Source organism: Sus scrofa, chromosome X (genome assembly GCF_054392235.1).
Source record: "Sus scrofa isolate SSC_HxYL_T2T_F1_AM1 chromosome X, Sscrofa_HxYL_maternal_Yorkshire_Landrace_v2.0, whole genome shotgun sequence".
Taxonomy (NCBI): Eukaryota; Metazoa; Chordata; class Mammalia; order Artiodactyla; family Suidae; genus Sus; species Sus scrofa.
The window spans coordinates 46,659,429-46,675,463 of NC_139401.1; the positions used below are offsets into that span (position 1 = coordinate 46,659,429).

At 56.1% G+C, this 16,035-nt stretch overlaps 2 protein-coding genes and 1 long non-coding RNA gene across 9 annotated transcripts in view; 1 reads left to right on the forward strand and 2 right to left on the reverse strand.

Annotated features, from left to right (window-relative positions):
* The window catches only part of OTUD5 (OTU deubiquitinase 5), a 29,624-nt gene extending 27,740 nt beyond the window's left edge, over positions 1–1,884 (reverse strand). For 2 of the 4 annotated variants that reach the window (XM_085007875.1, XM_085007874.1), the window contains exons 1-2: positions 1,684–1,884; positions 522–1,389 (exon numbers count right to left, since the gene is read on the reverse strand). In XM_085007875.1, coding sequence (XP_084864001.1) covers positions 522–1,115 — 594 coding nt within the window. In that variant the 5' untranslated portion in view covers positions 1,116–1,389; positions 1,684–1,884. Of the gene's footprint in view, positions 1–521 lie in introns of all 4 variants that reach the window. The other 2 variants (XR_014835368.1, XR_014835367.1) reach the window with 1 other exon arrangement.
* A 280-nt stretch (positions 1,885–2,164) lies between these two features.
* On the forward strand, positions 2,165–6,236 carry LOC146394580 (uncharacterized). The gene is made up of 3 exons (XR_014835369.1): positions 2,165–2,269; positions 3,852–3,928; positions 4,790–6,236. It is a non-coding gene; the product is annotated as an uncharacterized LOC146394580 (long non-coding RNA).
* Positions 4,774–14,173, reverse strand: KCND1 (potassium voltage-gated channel subfamily D member 1). 4 transcript variants are annotated; one of them, XM_085007873.1, is made up of 8 exons: positions 14,049–14,173; positions 11,424–12,588; positions 9,202–9,364; positions 9,016–9,099; positions 8,829–8,927; positions 8,303–8,553; positions 6,002–6,183; positions 4,774–4,905 (listed from the first exon to the last, which is right to left on the reverse strand). In XM_085007873.1, exons 2-8 carry the CDS (start codon positions 12,542–12,544, stop codon positions 4,874–4,876), a joined length of 1,932 nt encoding a protein of 643 aa, XP_084863999.1. In that variant the 5' UTR covers positions 12,545–12,588; positions 14,049–14,173; the 3' UTR covers positions 4,774–4,873. The 4 variants fall into 4 exon arrangements, with proteins under 4 accessions (XP_084863999.1, XP_084863998.1, XP_084863997.1 ...); XM_085007872.1 differs by having other exon boundaries at positions 11,424–12,676; XM_085007871.1 differs by having other exon boundaries at positions 11,424–13,857.
* Positions 14,174–16,035: the final 1,862 nt, after the last annotated feature.

Consider the following 16,035-nt stretch of genomic DNA (forward strand, 5'->3'; position numbering starts at 1 on the left):
GGACTTACTTCACAAGTGGAAGTGGAAGGTCCTTCTCACAAGACTTACTTCACAAATAACCCTTATTTATATTCTGCGGAGAGAGAATCTTAGACTCTTACCCCGGAGGAAAAGAAACCTCAAGCCACCGAACACAGACCAAGATCCTTTGGAGAGTCATGAGATTCCATTCTCCAGAGGCATTCCATCCTGCCTGTCTCTCCTGGGGAGTTCCTACCTATTGGCCCTAAACGATGAGATTCCAGGGCCTGGAATGACAACTACGCGTTCTAGAAAAGACCACAGAGCCCATCTTCAAAGCCTCCATCTTATCTGGGGCCTCTAACCCCAAATCCTTGGTGGGGTGGGCGTGAGGGTGGGAGAAGAGCGTCTCACGCCCCCGCCACCACCAGAGAAAAGACTGCCAGGTTCAGAGAGAAGACACAGGCTCCATCTCAAAACAGCCTTCCTTGGGTCTTTACCCTGTCTGGGGATTCCATCCACCACACCCACTCACCTGTCACCCCCCTTCCTGCCCATACCTGCTCAACGGTGGCGGGGTCCATGGCCTCGATGCGCGCTGCAGCCGCTTCATACTCGTCCTCACTGTTGTAACCTGCGCCGACCTCCTCGCGCTCAGGGCTGCCCCCGCCGACCGCGCCAACCCCGGGGGCTTGACGCCGCCTCTTGCTGTGGCCCGGCCCGGAGCAGCAGCCGCCCACGCCCACGGTGCCGCCCACACCCACCACCACGCCCGCCGCGCCCACCCCCGCTGCCGCTGCACCCAACGCGTCACCAGGACCGCCGCCGGGACCGCCGGGACCCCCGCAAGGAGGAGGAGAGGCCTGCTGTGGCCGGGGTCCCGCCACGGCGCCGGGCGGCACGGCCAGCGCCCAGCGGTGGAGTGCACCTGGTGGCCCCGGGAGCGGGCCCTGAGGCGGTGGCGAAGCTCGGGGACGGGGCCCCACGACGCCCGAGTCACGGTCGCGGTCGCCACCACCCACGCCCGTGCCACCGCCGCCCACGCCTACACCCCCGCCGCGCCGCGGCGCCGGGGGCAGCGGCCCGGGCGGCGGCGGCTCGTTGGCTGGGTCGGCGTCGGGAGGCGGCGGCTTCTTTTTGGGGAGAATAGTCATGGCGGCACTGCCGAGTACCCCCCAGCAAACCCGGCGCGGGGCACGCTGGGAGAGGACCCGGATGAGGGGGCTACAGTGGTGCGCGAAGCACGACGGGATCGCCGGGACCCGGATAAAGAGATCGCGGCACCGGTTCTCGAACCGTCGGCGGCGCGCAGGTCACGCGGCTGGAGAACCCGGATGTGAAGTCCAAGATGAAGGCACCGGTGCGAGCCTGTCGTAGCCTTCTCCCCAAGTCCAGCAAGATTATTGCTACGCTCGTTCCGGCCTTCGGCTTCAAAGGAAACAGAACCAAAACAAGCACCTCTTCGCCCCGCCCCCTCGCAGGTTCTTGAACTACCGGGTGGGGCCCGGGGCGTTGCGCACGCGCGCCGGGGCACAGCCCCGCCTCTCTCTCGGAAGTACGTGGGCAAAATCTTCACCGCCGCCACAACAATTGCGGGTACCAACCAATCGAAGCGGCTGCGTGGGTCCTCGGTGATGCCCACGGGCCAATCAGAAGCGAATAATCGCCCTCCCCTGCCCTCCGTCTCAGATTTCAGTCAAAGTCGGCACCCTCGTTCCTTGCCTTTCCTCTCGTCGTCCCCGTCCTGCTCTTCTCTCCCCGAGGCTCTGACTCGCAAGCGGGGGTACTGCAACTGGACAGCGTGGCCTGCCCCGCACACGACAGTTTTAAAATCGCCTCCCTTCCAGGCTTCCAACTTGGCTGCAGTCAGCCGGACTGACAGGAAAATATCAACACTCCCAGAGCTTAGCTAGACCCTGAAGCGTCAGTTCCGGTTCCACCCACCTGCAAATCCACATCCGGTGAGGAGGCGGGCGCCGCTTCACCCTGGCAACAAGCCTAGTTCTGCGGTGATTGGTTAAGAGATATCGTCACTCACGTCGGACGGGCCAACCTTGGGACAGACTGAACCGTGGGGACAGGGGGTGTTTGGAAAGCAGACACGCCCTCTCTGGCACAGCCGCACTCTCGCCCTCGCGTTGACCTCCCCGCCCCTGTGGCTAGTGCGCAGGCGCGGCAAAGCCTTTTCCTCTCCACCCCCCCACACCTCTTTTTTTCTTCTCCTCCCCCCGCACCCCCAAACTGAGTGTACCTGAATCGAGCGAAGTTTATAAACCAGCTCCGTCACCAACCAGCGTTTCACAATGAGGTTGGTAAAATTCCTGCTACTGCACGGATGGAGAACTAAAAGCTAATCCTGGCTCTGCCACTCCTGAGTGATCTCTGGCAAGCCATTTAACACCCACCCAATCCTCAATTTCCACTTCTCTATAAAATGGCCATGATCATTCCAATTTACGCCTCAGAGATTAATGCTTACAAAGGGCCTCCCGCTGTGCCTAGGACACAGTAAGTGCTCAATTAATTATTCTGCATGTCAGTGCAAAGGAAAGGATCTCAGGCTTTGGAGTCAGGACGACCTCTGTTCCAGGCATGGGCGAACCATTACCAACTGTCTGACCTTGAGCAAGTCATTGTGTAAATTTTACCTCTTGTTACCTCTGTGTGAAACAAGAATGATAATGCCTGCCCAAACTACCTCAGGGTGCAGTTGGAGAATTCAGATGAGCTCACGAACCACGAAGGTGTCGGGAGAGGTGAGGGTTCCCTGCCAATCTTAGGAACCAAGCAATACAAGCTCTTCTGAGTGCCACCTAATTTTCTCCCTTCAGATGCCAACCCTAGTTGAAGTTCTTACTGAAGGGTGGCAGTAATAAACAGAATAGAGCTGTGTTTTCTTTTTCTTTCTTTCTTTTTTTTTTTTTTGGTGGTGTTTTCAGCTCATGAGACTTAATGGGCTTATGGTGTTTAGGGAACTGTGCAAAATGCCTGCGCACATTATCATACTGATTCTTCTCGTGACCGTCTCACTCAACCCTATATCCCACTCCCTGCTGGATATTTGTCCAGCATTACACATCTGGATCTGAACTTACAATAATAATTGTAGGTAGCCTTTACCAAGTAGTTGCTATGTGCCTGTCATTATGTGTGCAACAGCTTTGATGTTCCCACTGACAGTGAATGAATGACACCCAGCCTTTGCCCAAGCCAGGGAACTTGGAAGTCAACTGCTCCTTCTTCCTCAACTTCCACATACCTGTTGATCCCAAGTCTTGCCACTTCTATCTCTGAAATCTTTTGACTTTCCAACTCTTACTGCCACTTCCCGGTCTAAGCCACCATCACCTGCCAATTGCACTACTGCAAAAATCTCCTCACTGTTCTTCCTCCCTCCAGGACTGGTTCTCTATACCCCACTCCCCACAGCCAGAATCATCCTTCTGAATCACAAACCTCATGATGACTTTCCTGTTTCTAAGCCTTCAGAGCCCCATTATGGTTAAGATGAAGTCCGAATCTGTATCACAGCTTCAAAGGCCTCTTGTGATCTGCCCTATCTCTATATCCTCACCCTCATCACGACCTCACACTCTCCTCACCAGGTGTGCTAAGCCACTTCAGTTCTCCAAAGGCCCTGAGCTTGAACTCTAACCTCCAGGCCATTGCACATACTGTTCCCTCTGCCTAAAATGTTTTCACTCTTGTCTTTTGCCTGGCTAACTCCAACTTATTGTTTGGCCAGGTTTGGTTCTCTTGCCATCTGCCTGCTCCTATAATCCATCAACTTTGGTTCTACTACGTTATGTTATAATGGCTTAATTGCCTTCCATGCTCACCTCTGTAGATCGGAGATGATGTCTACTTTGCCCATTTTTGTACCCCTACAGCTGGCACATGATATGCAGTTAATACATATTTGATGAATAAATGAAGATTATTTCACAGATTAGCAACCTGAGGCAAGGTAAGTGATTCTCTCACCCGGGGACCAGAACCCAGGTCAACCTGAATCCAAGGTCTGTCTTCTTGGTGCTCCACAGAGCTGTTACACTAGCCTACTGTATCCAGTAGCCCAGAAGAGAGAATATAGGTAGGGGACATCCACAAGGAAGAGGAATTCGCCAAACTGAGAGATTGCTTTTCATCAGGGTTCAATTCAGAGCTGTTTTCAGGAAGCGTGGGTGGGTTTTTTTGTTGTTGTTGTTGTTGTTTTTTTTCTCTTTTGGCCTTTCCTAGGGCCACTTCCCACAGCATATGGGGGTTCCCAGGCTAGGGGTCAAATCGGAGCTGTAGCCTCTGGCCTACACCAGAGCCACAGCAACGCAGGGTCCAAGCCACGTTTGTGACCTACACCACAGCTCACGGCAACGCCGGATCCTTAACCCACTGAGCAAGGCCAGGGATCGAACCTGCAACTTCATGGTTCCTCGTCGGATTCCTTAATCACTGCGCCACAACAGGAACTCCTCAGGAAGCGTGGATTTAAGTCTGCTCTCACCAAGCGTGTGCTGCTTTGGGTCTCAGTTTTTCCATCTGTGAGTGAAGGGGCTGGAGCAGATTATGTCCATGGGGCATGTCTCAGGATCTCCTTGCCTACCTCACTGGCTATAGATTCACCTCTTCTAAGCACCCCCCCCTTTCATTTCTCCTAGATCCCCATTTTCTAAACATGCCACCGGCCAACCACCTCCCACACCTTTCCCCACAACAGCCCTCCTACTAGTTAAAAGAATTGTCATTGGACCACCTTCAACCTCTGCTCCAGCCCAACCCAGCCACCAAACCCACAGAGCCAGGAGGGGTTCATCCTTCTCTCTCCTTTCAGGTTTTATTGACGGATGGAAACTACATCTTTGTCAGCCTCCAGCTCCACAGGGACAGTGCTGGGGACAGGGAACCTGAGATGATGTCACATTTCAGCCTGAGAGCAGACACGGAGTTCTGGAAGGTGACCCGAGAGGAAGAAAAAAGAGGAGTATGTGAAAAGGCATTGTTGGGGAGGAGGAGGAGAGTAAGAAAGGTCCTCCTGCCTCCTACAGCTCCCAGAGTTCAGGAACAACCCAGGTCCTCAGACTCTTCTACTTTTGGACTCCTGCCCAAGAACATGGAATCAGCCCATGATCTCCAAACACAGCCCAGCTCTTGCTAGCTGCCAGGCTTTTATCTCAGCTCGTCCAGACTCCAGCCCAACCCAGGAAGGCAGCAAACCAGAGAAGAGAGAAGGAGGAGTCGTCCAGAGGCGGCCCTTACGACTAGGGCAGATAGAAATGCTGCAGCAAACTGGGCAGAGGCTTTGCATCATGTCATGGCAGCAGCTGCTATTGCTAAGAGTTTGCTGGGGGCCCAGTGGAGGACGGGGTTGCGGGGACCCATTTCCAGCAGCTAGGGAAAGGGGTGGTGGTGTTTGTGCTATCTGTGTATGTTGGGAGAGGCAGCCTGACCCCTGAGCCAAAGCCTAGGAGTGGCAGGTCATTGCTGAGGTCACAGCCCATGAAGCCTGTGATCGCATTCCAAGCTTCGGAATCTGGGAGTTGTTGGGCCTGGTGGAGGGTGGGATTGCTTCTAGAGGCCCAGATCAGACGTGAGGGTTCTCTTCTCTGAACCCCCAAACCTCCACAGCCCAGCTGGAGAGAAGAGGAAGGCTCACCTCTCCTTCTCAGGCCAGAGCTCCAGAGGGGAGGAGCATGCAGGGGGCCAGCTGGGGTAGAGGGGCCAGTCCCAGTGTGTTGGGGCAAGGAGGCTGGGGGCCCGAGGAAGCCCTGCGCTTCAGCTCCCACCAGGAAACCTGTCTGGGGTGGGGGAAGTTTCCCATTCCCTAGCTATATTCCCACCAGGGGCCACCCATGAAACTCCATTGCATAGTTCTCAGTGTGTGTGGGGAGGTGCAGAAGGGGTCCCCAGGCCTGCCCTTCTCTGCCGCCCCCCAAATATGGCTTTGGAAAGGAGTCCCCAAGAATTGAGAGGGCCCTCGGGATGGGCAGGCCCGCCCCTCACAGGGAAGAGATCTTGACAGTCTCGGGCAGAAGGCAAGGGGTACCCAGGCTGGAGTTCCTGAGGGTGCTGCTGGCCCCACTGCCACTACCACCAGGGGAGGAAGGTTGGCTCTCATCTGGGGTGTTGGCAGGAGGGGTGGGGATACTGATGATGGCAGCCACGAAGTCCCGGCTGTCGCAGTTCAGGTCAAGGCTGTCATGGGGCTTGGCATTGAGGCTTGAGCGGCTGTGGATAAGGGTGGGAAGATGGAGGTTCTTAAAAAGTCATCTAAATACCTGCCACAGCAATCATGACATTTATTGAGTGTCTACTGGATTCCTGGCCCTGTACTCAAGGCTTCCTCTGCTCTTTCTCTTTCTTTCTTTCTTTTTTGGTCTTTTGTTTTTTGAGGGCTACACTCGCAGCATATGGAGATTCCCAGGCTAGGGGTCTGACAGGAGCCATAGCTGCCGGCCACAGCCATAGCAATGTGGGATCCGAGCTGTGTCTGCGACCTACACCACAGCCCATGGCAACGCTGGATCTTTAACCCAATGAGCAAGGCCAGGGATCAAACCCGCAACCTCATGGTTTCTAGTCAGATTCATTTCTGCTGAGCCACCGTGGGAACTCCCCTCCACTCTTTCAGTTATGGTGGTGCAGAGCGAGGACTCTGGGGTCAAATAGTCCTGATCCCACTTGAACCACGCCAAACCTCTCTAAACTTCTCATCCTTCAACTGTAGCATGGCAGTCAAAATACTTCCTACCTCACTGGGCTGTCATGGAGATTAAATGAGGTAATAAATGACCCAAAGGGCTCAGAATACTGCCTGGAGCATAATGAGCACACACATAAAAATGTTGTCTAGGAGCTCCTGTAGTGGCTCAGTGGTTAACGAATCCGACTAGGAACCATGAGGTTGTGGGTTTGATCCCTGGCCTCGCTCAGTGGGTTAAGGATCCATGAGCTGTGGTGTTGGTTGCAGATGCGGCTCAGATCCCGCGTTGCTGTGGCTCTGGCGTAGGCCGGCGGCTACAGCTCCGTTTGGACCCCTAGCCTGGGAACCTCCATATGCTGGGGATGCAGCCCTAAAAAGACAGGAAAAAAAAAAAAAGAGAGATCCACATAGCTGATTCCCTTGTCTCCTTCAGGTCTCCGCTTACATGTCACCTCAGCAAAACCTTCCCTGACCACACTATTATCACATCCCGTTCTACACTCTCTATCCCCCATCCCTGATTTATTTTTCTCCTTGGCACTTAACACACTGCATCATCTGTGTATTTGGGTTTTTGTTTGTTTGTCCTTTTTAGGGCCGTGCCCGAGGCATATGGAGGTTCCCAGGCTAGGGGTCAAATCAGAACTGCAACTGCCGGCCACAGCCACGGCCACAGCCACGCCAGATCTGAGCTGCATCTGTGACCCACACTGCAGCTTTCAGCAACACTGGATCCTTAACTCACTGAGGCCAGGGATTGAACCCGCATCCTCACAGACACTATGTCAGGTTCTTGACCCACTGAGCCACAATAGGAACTCCATAACTTGCCCCCCCCCCTTTTTTTTGCTGCACCTGCAGCATATGGAAGTTCCTGGGCCAGAGAGCAAATCCGAGCCACAGCTACAGCAACGCCAACTCCTTAACTCCCTGCACCGGGCCAGGGATTGGAACCCAGACCACTGCAGAGGCAACACTGGATCCTTAACCCACTGCACCACAGTGGGAACTCCTACTTGGGTTTTTATTGGCTGTGCCTGCAGCACACGTAAGTTCCTGGGCCAGGGATTGGACCTGCACCACAGCAGTGACAATGCTGGATCCTTAACCTGCTGGAGCCACGAGGGAACTCCTGTGTATTTGTTTTTTAACTGTCTCATCCCACTAGAATACAGGTTTCATAAGGTCAGGGATTTCTGTCCTAGTTATTGGCTGAAGTGAACTAAGCTGCTAAACTAAAGTGAATTCCAGGAAGTTCCCTTGTGGCACAGCGGGTGAAGGATCCAGCATTGCTGCAGCTGGGGCACAGGTTGCAACCACAGTGCGGGTTCGATCTCTGGCCCAGGAACTTCCACGTGCCTTGGGTGTGGACATAAATAAATAAATAAATTGAACTCCAAAATGCCTAGAGCTGGGCCTAGCGTACAGTAGGTGCTCTATAAATGTTTTTGTTGAAAGAACAAACAAAAAATGAGGGGTTCCGGACAAGATAAGCCCAAGCTTCCAGCATGGAGGAGTCTGGGTTTAAGCTTGACTTGCTAGGCCTGGGGTCCTGAAATCTCAGGACCCCCCCACCCCCGACCCCCGTCCAAGCATCCAAGCTTCCCTGGGGGTGGGGGGACCGCAGCAGGTGGGGGTGCTTACCTCTGAGGGGCAGGGCTCCTCCGCAGCCCCGCCAGCGTGTCCAGCTCCTGCATGCTGCCCCGGCTGACCGAGGCTGTGGAGTTGGCCAGGCGGATGGCACGGCGCTTGGACCTGCGGGGGCAGCAAGAGGACAGCAGGCCGCCAGGCCCCAGGGCCTGGGAGGACACGGAGGTGCTGCGGCTGGTGCGGCCACCCAGCGAGACGGCGCCCAGGGCCTCGCTGAAAGTTAGCTCGTCCGTGAACTCATGGCACTGTGGGCAGAAGGGAGACACGGTCACGGGGCACCACACGGAGGCTGACCTCACCCCCAGGCTTTTGCTTAGGCCATTCCTTCCTTCCTTTCTGGAAGTTGCTCGCTTGTCCCTTCCCTTGCCCACCCTTCCAGGCTCAGCTCCCCTGGGGCCTCTTCCAGGAAGCCCTGCATGATTTCCACCATTAGCCGTGAGCCTCCCATCCCAGGAGGGAGCCGGCTTGGTGGCAGAGGGACCCCTTTCGTTCTGCCATGCCACCTCTCATCAGGCCTCACCGTGGTCTTCTCTAGACAGTGCAGCAAGTGGTGATGTTGCTGCTCGAAAGCAGAACGGTTCCTGAGACACAGCGCCTGTTCCTCCCCACTGCCACTGTCCTGGAGTGGCGAGAGCAGAGCGGGGAGGTCAGCACCTTCCTCCTCCCAGCACGGCTCCCCTCCAACCCCGATCCGGGCCCCTCCCCACCTCAAGGCCCCCGTTCTGCTTGTACTGCAGGAAGGCGTTGGTGGTACCACTCTTTGCCAACCGGATCCTGGCCAAGCGCACCTTCTGCAGAGAGAGGAGGAGACAGGAGGTCAGGTGGGCAAAACTACGAGTAGACCGGCCTGGGGCGTGGGGAATAGGAGGGACTCAGATGGGAAGTGCCGCTACCTGCTGCGCTCGGCGCTTGTCAGCACGCTGGTTCTGGTGGTAGATGCGGCTAAAGTTGGACACGATGACTGGCACAGGCAGGGCAATGACCAAGACGCCACTGAGTGAGCAGATGGATCCGAAAATCTTGCCAGCGATGGTGCTGGGCACCATGTCTCCATAGCTGGAGCCAGGGAAGGTAAGCCACGGTCAAGAACAAAAAGGCCCACCCACCCCCTCAGTCCTCCACCGCGTGCCATCCAACCTGACTCATTCTGTGACCCTGGCCGGGCACTCAGACTCTCTGAGTCTCAGTTTCTTGCTCTGCAAAATGTGGGGAATGACCTCTCTGGCCATCCATGGGGGGCGGGGGTCCAATGAAAAATGGGCCCTCAGTCTCTACTATCGGCTGCCCCCCTCCACGCTGGGCATCTGAGTCCACTGGAAATCTATTAATACCCAGCAGAGGGGAGAAGGAGGAAGTCACAGGCAGTAAATCCAGCCTCAGAGAGAGAGAGAGAGACCCACCACCACAAGCCAGTTAAGGGGCTCCAAGTCCTGGGAGCAGGGCTCTGTTGCTTTTACCTGTGTCTGTCTTACCTGCTCTAGGTAGGACCCCTTCTTACTCTCTCAGAGGAAGCCTTGAAAATTTCTTCATATGAAAAAGTAGGGGGGAACCTTGAGACGCCTCTCTCCCTTTCTCCATCGCCCATCCACCCACCAATGGAGATGGAGCAGAGCCCATCTCACCAACTTGTTTGGTCAGGGATGGGGGAACAAAGCTCAGGAAGGTCCCATAACTGAGTTGCTCATGATCACACAGTGTACCTTTTGTTCTAACCACAGGACCAATCCGATCCCCTCCACAGAAATGCAGCCTCTGCAGTCTTCAGCCTCTAGGCCCACCTCCCCCGCCCCAACCCCACCCCAGGATGCCTCTTCCTTGTTTCTTTACTTTGACTCATTTAAAAGTCTCTCTGACTTGGCCATTTCTGGCTCTGTGATGGCTCATCTCAGATTGTGTGTCCTCAACTATGAGATACCTTCCCAGGGTTGCTGGGAGGGCTGAGTGGGGTACGAAGGCATCGAAAAACCCAGTTCCAATCTGTTCTCAGGGCTCCGTGTTTGTCGATACACTCCTGAACCTCCAACCAGAATTCATTTCTACTCCTTAGAAGCCTCCAATCAATGTTTCTGTACCTCCCCAACACTGTAGACTAACTGTACTGCAATAAGACTGAAAACAACGAAATCACAAAAATTTTTTTTCTGTTCTTCTACTATGAGTCCAAAGCACTCATTCAACAGATACTAAGCAGCAATTGTGTACCTAATGCCAGTGATAGGAATTTAGGAAAGAATTGCAGGATCTGCCCTAGACAATGTCTTTAAGAACAAGAGTGAGTTTGGCGATTTCATTTGATACTTTTATCTCATTTCCTCTCTAAGACTGGCAGTAAAAAAAAAAAATAATAATGCTGAAAATATCTTGTTCTGGGGAGACTTCATGGAATCATCAAGCCACAGAGGTAGTGCCCACACGTTAGATGAATCTAGAAGGTTGGGAGACATGGGTCTTCAAGATGTAAAAGGGGTGATAGAAAGCCAACAGCAGAGTTCCCGTCGTGGCGCAGCGGAAAAGAATCCAACTAGTAATCGTGAGGTTTCGGGTTCGATCCCTGGCCTCACTCAGGGGGTTAAGGATCTGGCGTTGCCGTGAGCTGTGGTGTAGGTCGCAGTCATGGCTTGGATCTTATGTTGCTGTGGCTGTGGTGCAGGTCGGCAGCTGTAGCTCTGATTCGACCCCTAGCCTGGGAACCTCCATATGCCACAGGTGCGGCCCTAAAAAAAAAAAAAAAAAGCCAAGCAAAACCGATACCTATTTATCCTGCACCAGGAACATTCGGAGAACTTTCTTAACCATGATGTCACTAAATCCCCTCTGGACGTTGAAGGGATCATCCTTTCTCATTTTGCAGAGGGGAAAACTGGTCCCGAGAAAACAAGGTCAACAGAAAGCGTGCAGCTAAGACCATCCTCGAACCCAGGTCTGGCCTGGAAACTCAAGGCACTGTCAGAGCTGGGAGGGATTTGGAGATTGGTCCAACGCCCTCACGTTACAGATGAGCCAAGTGAATTTCGAATAGAGAGAAAGAGATCATGTATCTAACTTTCTTAATTTTACAGAAAAGGTGAGTGTAACTGACTGCTCAGGCAGCTCCCCACACAGGGTCTGCACTCACCCAAGTGTGGTCATGGTGACAATGGTATACCAGAAGGCTGCGGGGATGCTGGTAAAGTTGGTCTTGTTTGTGCCCTTCTCGGCATAAAACATGACAGTAGCGAAGATGATGATGGCCATGGTAAGGGAAAAGAGGAGGAAGCCCAGCTCCGAGGCACAGCTCTTGAGCGTGTAGCCCAGAATCCTCAAGCCCTGTGAGTGCCTGGAGAACTTGAAGATTCGGAACACCCGGAACACGCGCAGGGTGACAAAGGCGCCCGAGACATCCTCGTTCTTGGGCACGAAGAGTCCGATGTAGTAGGGCAGAATGGCCACCACGTCGATGAGGCTCATCACGCTCCGCAGGAAGCGGCAGCGGCTGGGGGCGGCGAACAGCCGCAGGAGGTATTCCCCCGTGAATATGAGCACGCAGGCCGTGTCCGTGCAGAAAAAGGCTAGCGGAAAGCGCTCGCCGCAGGGCTGCTCCCTCGGGGGCCGCCGCGCAGGGCCGCGACACGGAATGGTCTCCACCACGTTGGCGATGACCGACACGGCGATGAAAAAGCCGGTGACATAGTAGAAAACCAGGGCCGCGGTGCTCGTGTGGGGGTTCTCGAAGGCCCGCCAGAGCCGCTGCCGCAGGGAGCTGCCGGCCGGCAGGGCCGGGCCGTCCCCGGCCTGCTCGGCCTCCTCGTCCTCCGCCAGGCGCTCGGCGTTCTCCTTCTTGCGGTCCCGGTACTCTTCGAGGCAGCAGTCGCCCACGAGCTCGGGCACCAGGCCATAGAAAGCCAGCTCTTCGTCGAAGGCCTGGATGCACTCCTGCCGCGGGCAGTGCAGTCGGCCCGTGCGGTAGAAGTTCAGCACGTGCCGGAACATGTCCGGGTCCCGATCAAAGAAATACTCGCCCGAGTCTGCGTCATAGAAGAATTCTTTCTCTGAACTGCCCAGCAGGGTGTCTGGGTAGCGATCCAGCGTGTTCTTCCAGGTCTCAAAGCGCCGGCCGCTCACGTTCACCACCAGAACCTCATCCCCTCGCGATGCCTTCACCCCCGGCGCCGGGGGCAGGGGCTGCTGGGCCAGGGGCAGCCAGCCCACCGCGGCCGCCCGCGCAAAAGGCAGCCACGTGGCCACGCCTGCCGCCATCCTGCCGCGCCCCAGGCTTGCGGACACTTGGCGGTGGGGGTGGCCTTTAGGAGAATGGGGCTGTCTCCAGGATGGTGGGGGCTTGGAGAGGCCCTGGGCCACTCGCACAAGGAAACGGAGGGGGGGGGGCGTCTAGAGAGGCCGAGAGGAACCAGGAGGCGGGACTAGAGAGGTGGGCAAGGGCTTGGTGGGCATGTAGAGGGTCTCAGGGGGACCTGGGGGATGTCTTGAGGGAGAAGGGGCAAGGGGACATGGAGAGGAGCAGGAAAGGGGCGGCTAGAGGTGCCACGAAGGATCTAGAGGTGCCACGAAGAGGGAGTGTTTAGAGAGACTGAGGTGATGCTGGGAGGGGTCAGCATGTCCCTGAGGGGTGTCTGGAGGCGTCTAGAAGCAAGAAGCACCGAGGAGTCGGCCACACTCTCAATTCTGAGGGCAGGAAGAAGGGACTAGAGCCCCTTAGCGGGGTCAGAGAGGGGACTGGGGCATCCAGAGGAGTAGAAATGGGACCAGAGGTGTTTCCAAGAGGCTGTGAGTGTCTGGAGGGGGTTCTAGAGGGGCTGAGAGAAGGGAAGGAGGGTTGTCCAAACTCTCAGGACTTCCGCGGGGGAGGGGGGAAGAAGGGGGTTTGGAGGCCCCTCGTGGATCTAGGAAAGGAGCTGGTGCATCTGAGGGGTGGCTGGAGAGCCAGGAGGTTGTAAAGAGGCTGAGAGGTGTCTTGGGAGTGCCTAGAGCTGCCAGGAGTAGCCTGGGGGTGGGGTGGCCACAGGCTACAGGAGTTCTGGGGAAGGAAGGAGGGGGGGGCCCCCCTAGTAGGACCGGAGAACCAGATGGGGTATCTAAAGGGACAGATATGGGGCTGGGTTATTTTTCAGAGGCTGAAATGTCTAGGAGAGAAGGGTGTCTGGGGGGTGGGGTGGGCTGAGAAAGCCCGGCCCGCCCTCTCAAGAGTTCCCGTGCTACAGAGAAGGGACCTGGGGAATCCCTTGGGGCTGGGGCTCAGTTGGAAGGAAGTTGAGCACAGCCCCAGAGCACCCAGAGGATGGAAAAAGACTAAGAGGAAGAGGGGGTCCCTCTCAAAATGGGCCGAAGAGCGGGTTGGGGTGTCGAAAGGCAGTTGGGTGTGTCTCCAGGGCGGGGGGCTGCTGGGCCTTGCAGGGGGCCCAAGGGGAAGGCAGCGATCAGGCAGCGTCCCACCGTTGGGGGCTGGTCTGGGGAAACCACACCCCGAGGGGCTGGCGGTGTATGCTGGACAACGGCAGAAGCAGCAGCGGCAGCAGGAGGAGGAGGAAGAGGAGAAACAGCCACAGCCAGGCCTGGGAGAGGAGAAGGCAGCGCAGGCAGGAGGAGGGGGCTGGGTCCCTGGAAGGAGGCTCTGGAAGGACAAGGTCCGGCAGGAACCCTGGGAACTGTCCCAGGGTGGGCTAGGGCATGGGGGCTGGACCAGGGAAGGACAAGGACAGCACTGTTGGTGGCGCCCTCCCCCTCCCCGTAGGGCCGTCCTCACCTGTGTCCCCGCTGCAGCGGCGGCAACAGCGGTGGGGCTGGGGGTACCAAACCCCGGAGCTCCTGCCCCCCTCTGCAGAGCTGCCGGAGTTCTCCACCTCCTCTGGCTCTCTCTCCCCGCCCCTCTGAGCTTGCCGGGAGATGGGGAGAGAGGCAGGGAGGGGCCTCGTGGCTCCCAGAGCCCCCTCCCCTAGGACAGCCTGAGAGGGACCCTGGGGAGACTCCGCCTCCTACAAAGCTGGTTGGGCCTCAGTCGCGTCATCTGGAAAATGGGGGTGGCAGGGAGCTTTGCCAATTCTCCCCACCTCCTTCCTGGACTCCCCCCTCTTCCTGCCCAGATCCTACCCCCTCTGCCCCCAGAGGCCCCCACCCCCACCCGTCTGAATCAGCAGCACTTAGCAGATCCGATCGATGGGGAGGCGTCTGTTAATGGCCCCAGATCGCGGAGTGCCACGGGGAATGATGCAGCGCTGTGTCCCCTCCCCACCCCCTAGGCTGGAAAAAGGGGGTAGGGGAAAAGTGGTGGTGGTGGTGGGGGGTGTTCCTCTAGATGCCAGGCCCCCAAAGCTGCTCCCCGGTGATGGTGGAGGGGTGAGAGCCCAGCGTTAACCAAGACCGCTGCTCTGGGACTAGATGCTTTCGGATGTGAAATGGGCAGGGGGTGTGTGCGAGGGGCGTACAGGTGGGGACAAGTCAGGCCCCACCCCCACAGCAGGTTCTCCCCCAGGCAGGCCCTACTCGGAGGGGTGGTCTCCCTCATCGGTCCGCATCCAGGAGCCTCAGATCATGCCTCCTCTCCTAGAGGGCTGGGCTCCCTGGTAGCATGAGCACCTGGATACCGAGTGCCTCTGGCAGGGGTGGGTTCAGACCCCGGCTTTGCCACTGACTTGTGTCCTTGAGCAAGTGACTCGCATCGTTTTCTCCGGCCTTGGATGGAAAGTCACCCCAACCTGATAGGGTCGTTGGGAGCATTAAATGCGGTGATGTCAAAGGGGGTGGCACGGGGCATGGCACACAGAGGACGCCTCATCTTTAGTAATTTAATGTATGTGGCTAGAAGGGAGCAGTAAGGCAGGGCCAATTTTAGCCTTTCGATGGACTTGCCCACCCATGTAATTCGCCATTTGCTCACTCCTGAGGTGTCCGTGTCTCCCTCCCTCCTCCCACCCACCCATCTAGCCATTCTCCCACTCACGCGACCAATCACTCTACCCACCCGCCTGCCCATGTAGTCATTAATCCACCTACCCATTCACTCATTCATTTGTATATTCACCCCATCCACCTATTTAGTAACCTATCCCTTATGGATCCCCCCCACCCATCTGTCCATCTATCCACAGCCCCATCTTTTATTAACCTATAAATATATATATATTTCTCTTCACACATTATTGTCCTGTCTTCTGTGTCTTTATTTATTTGGCTGCACCCACGGCACGCGGAAGTTCCCAGGCCAGGGATTGAACGTGCGCCACCGCAGTGACAAGACCAGATCCTGAACCGCTAGGCCACCAGGGACCTCCAGTTCACCTACCCTTTACTCTTCCCATTGGCTCATCCATCCACACTACCCTAGCCATCCGCCTGTGCATTTATGTCCCTGCAAACCATTTGTCCGTTTCTTCATCCCATCACCTCTCCATCCATCCATCCATTTCTTTCCCAACTATCCATCATCGGTCCACGCAACCTCTACTGATTTCTCCATCAGTCCATCCCACCACTTAATCCGTCTTCCCATCTGTCCACTCATCCGCATCCACACCCAATGCATATCCACCCACATATATATATGTATGTATCTGCAGATATTTCTTCTCCTCTCAGTTTGAGAGGCTGGTCAACAGTAACTGGAGACAGGCTGAGTGAGGGTGGGGCAAGGAGAGGACAGATGCCGCCAGAGACCGCCCTCCTGGTTCCCATGGCGTAACCTCCCCACCCCCGGAACGCTCCTCACGGTTGGAAAGAATCAGAGCAGACAGTCA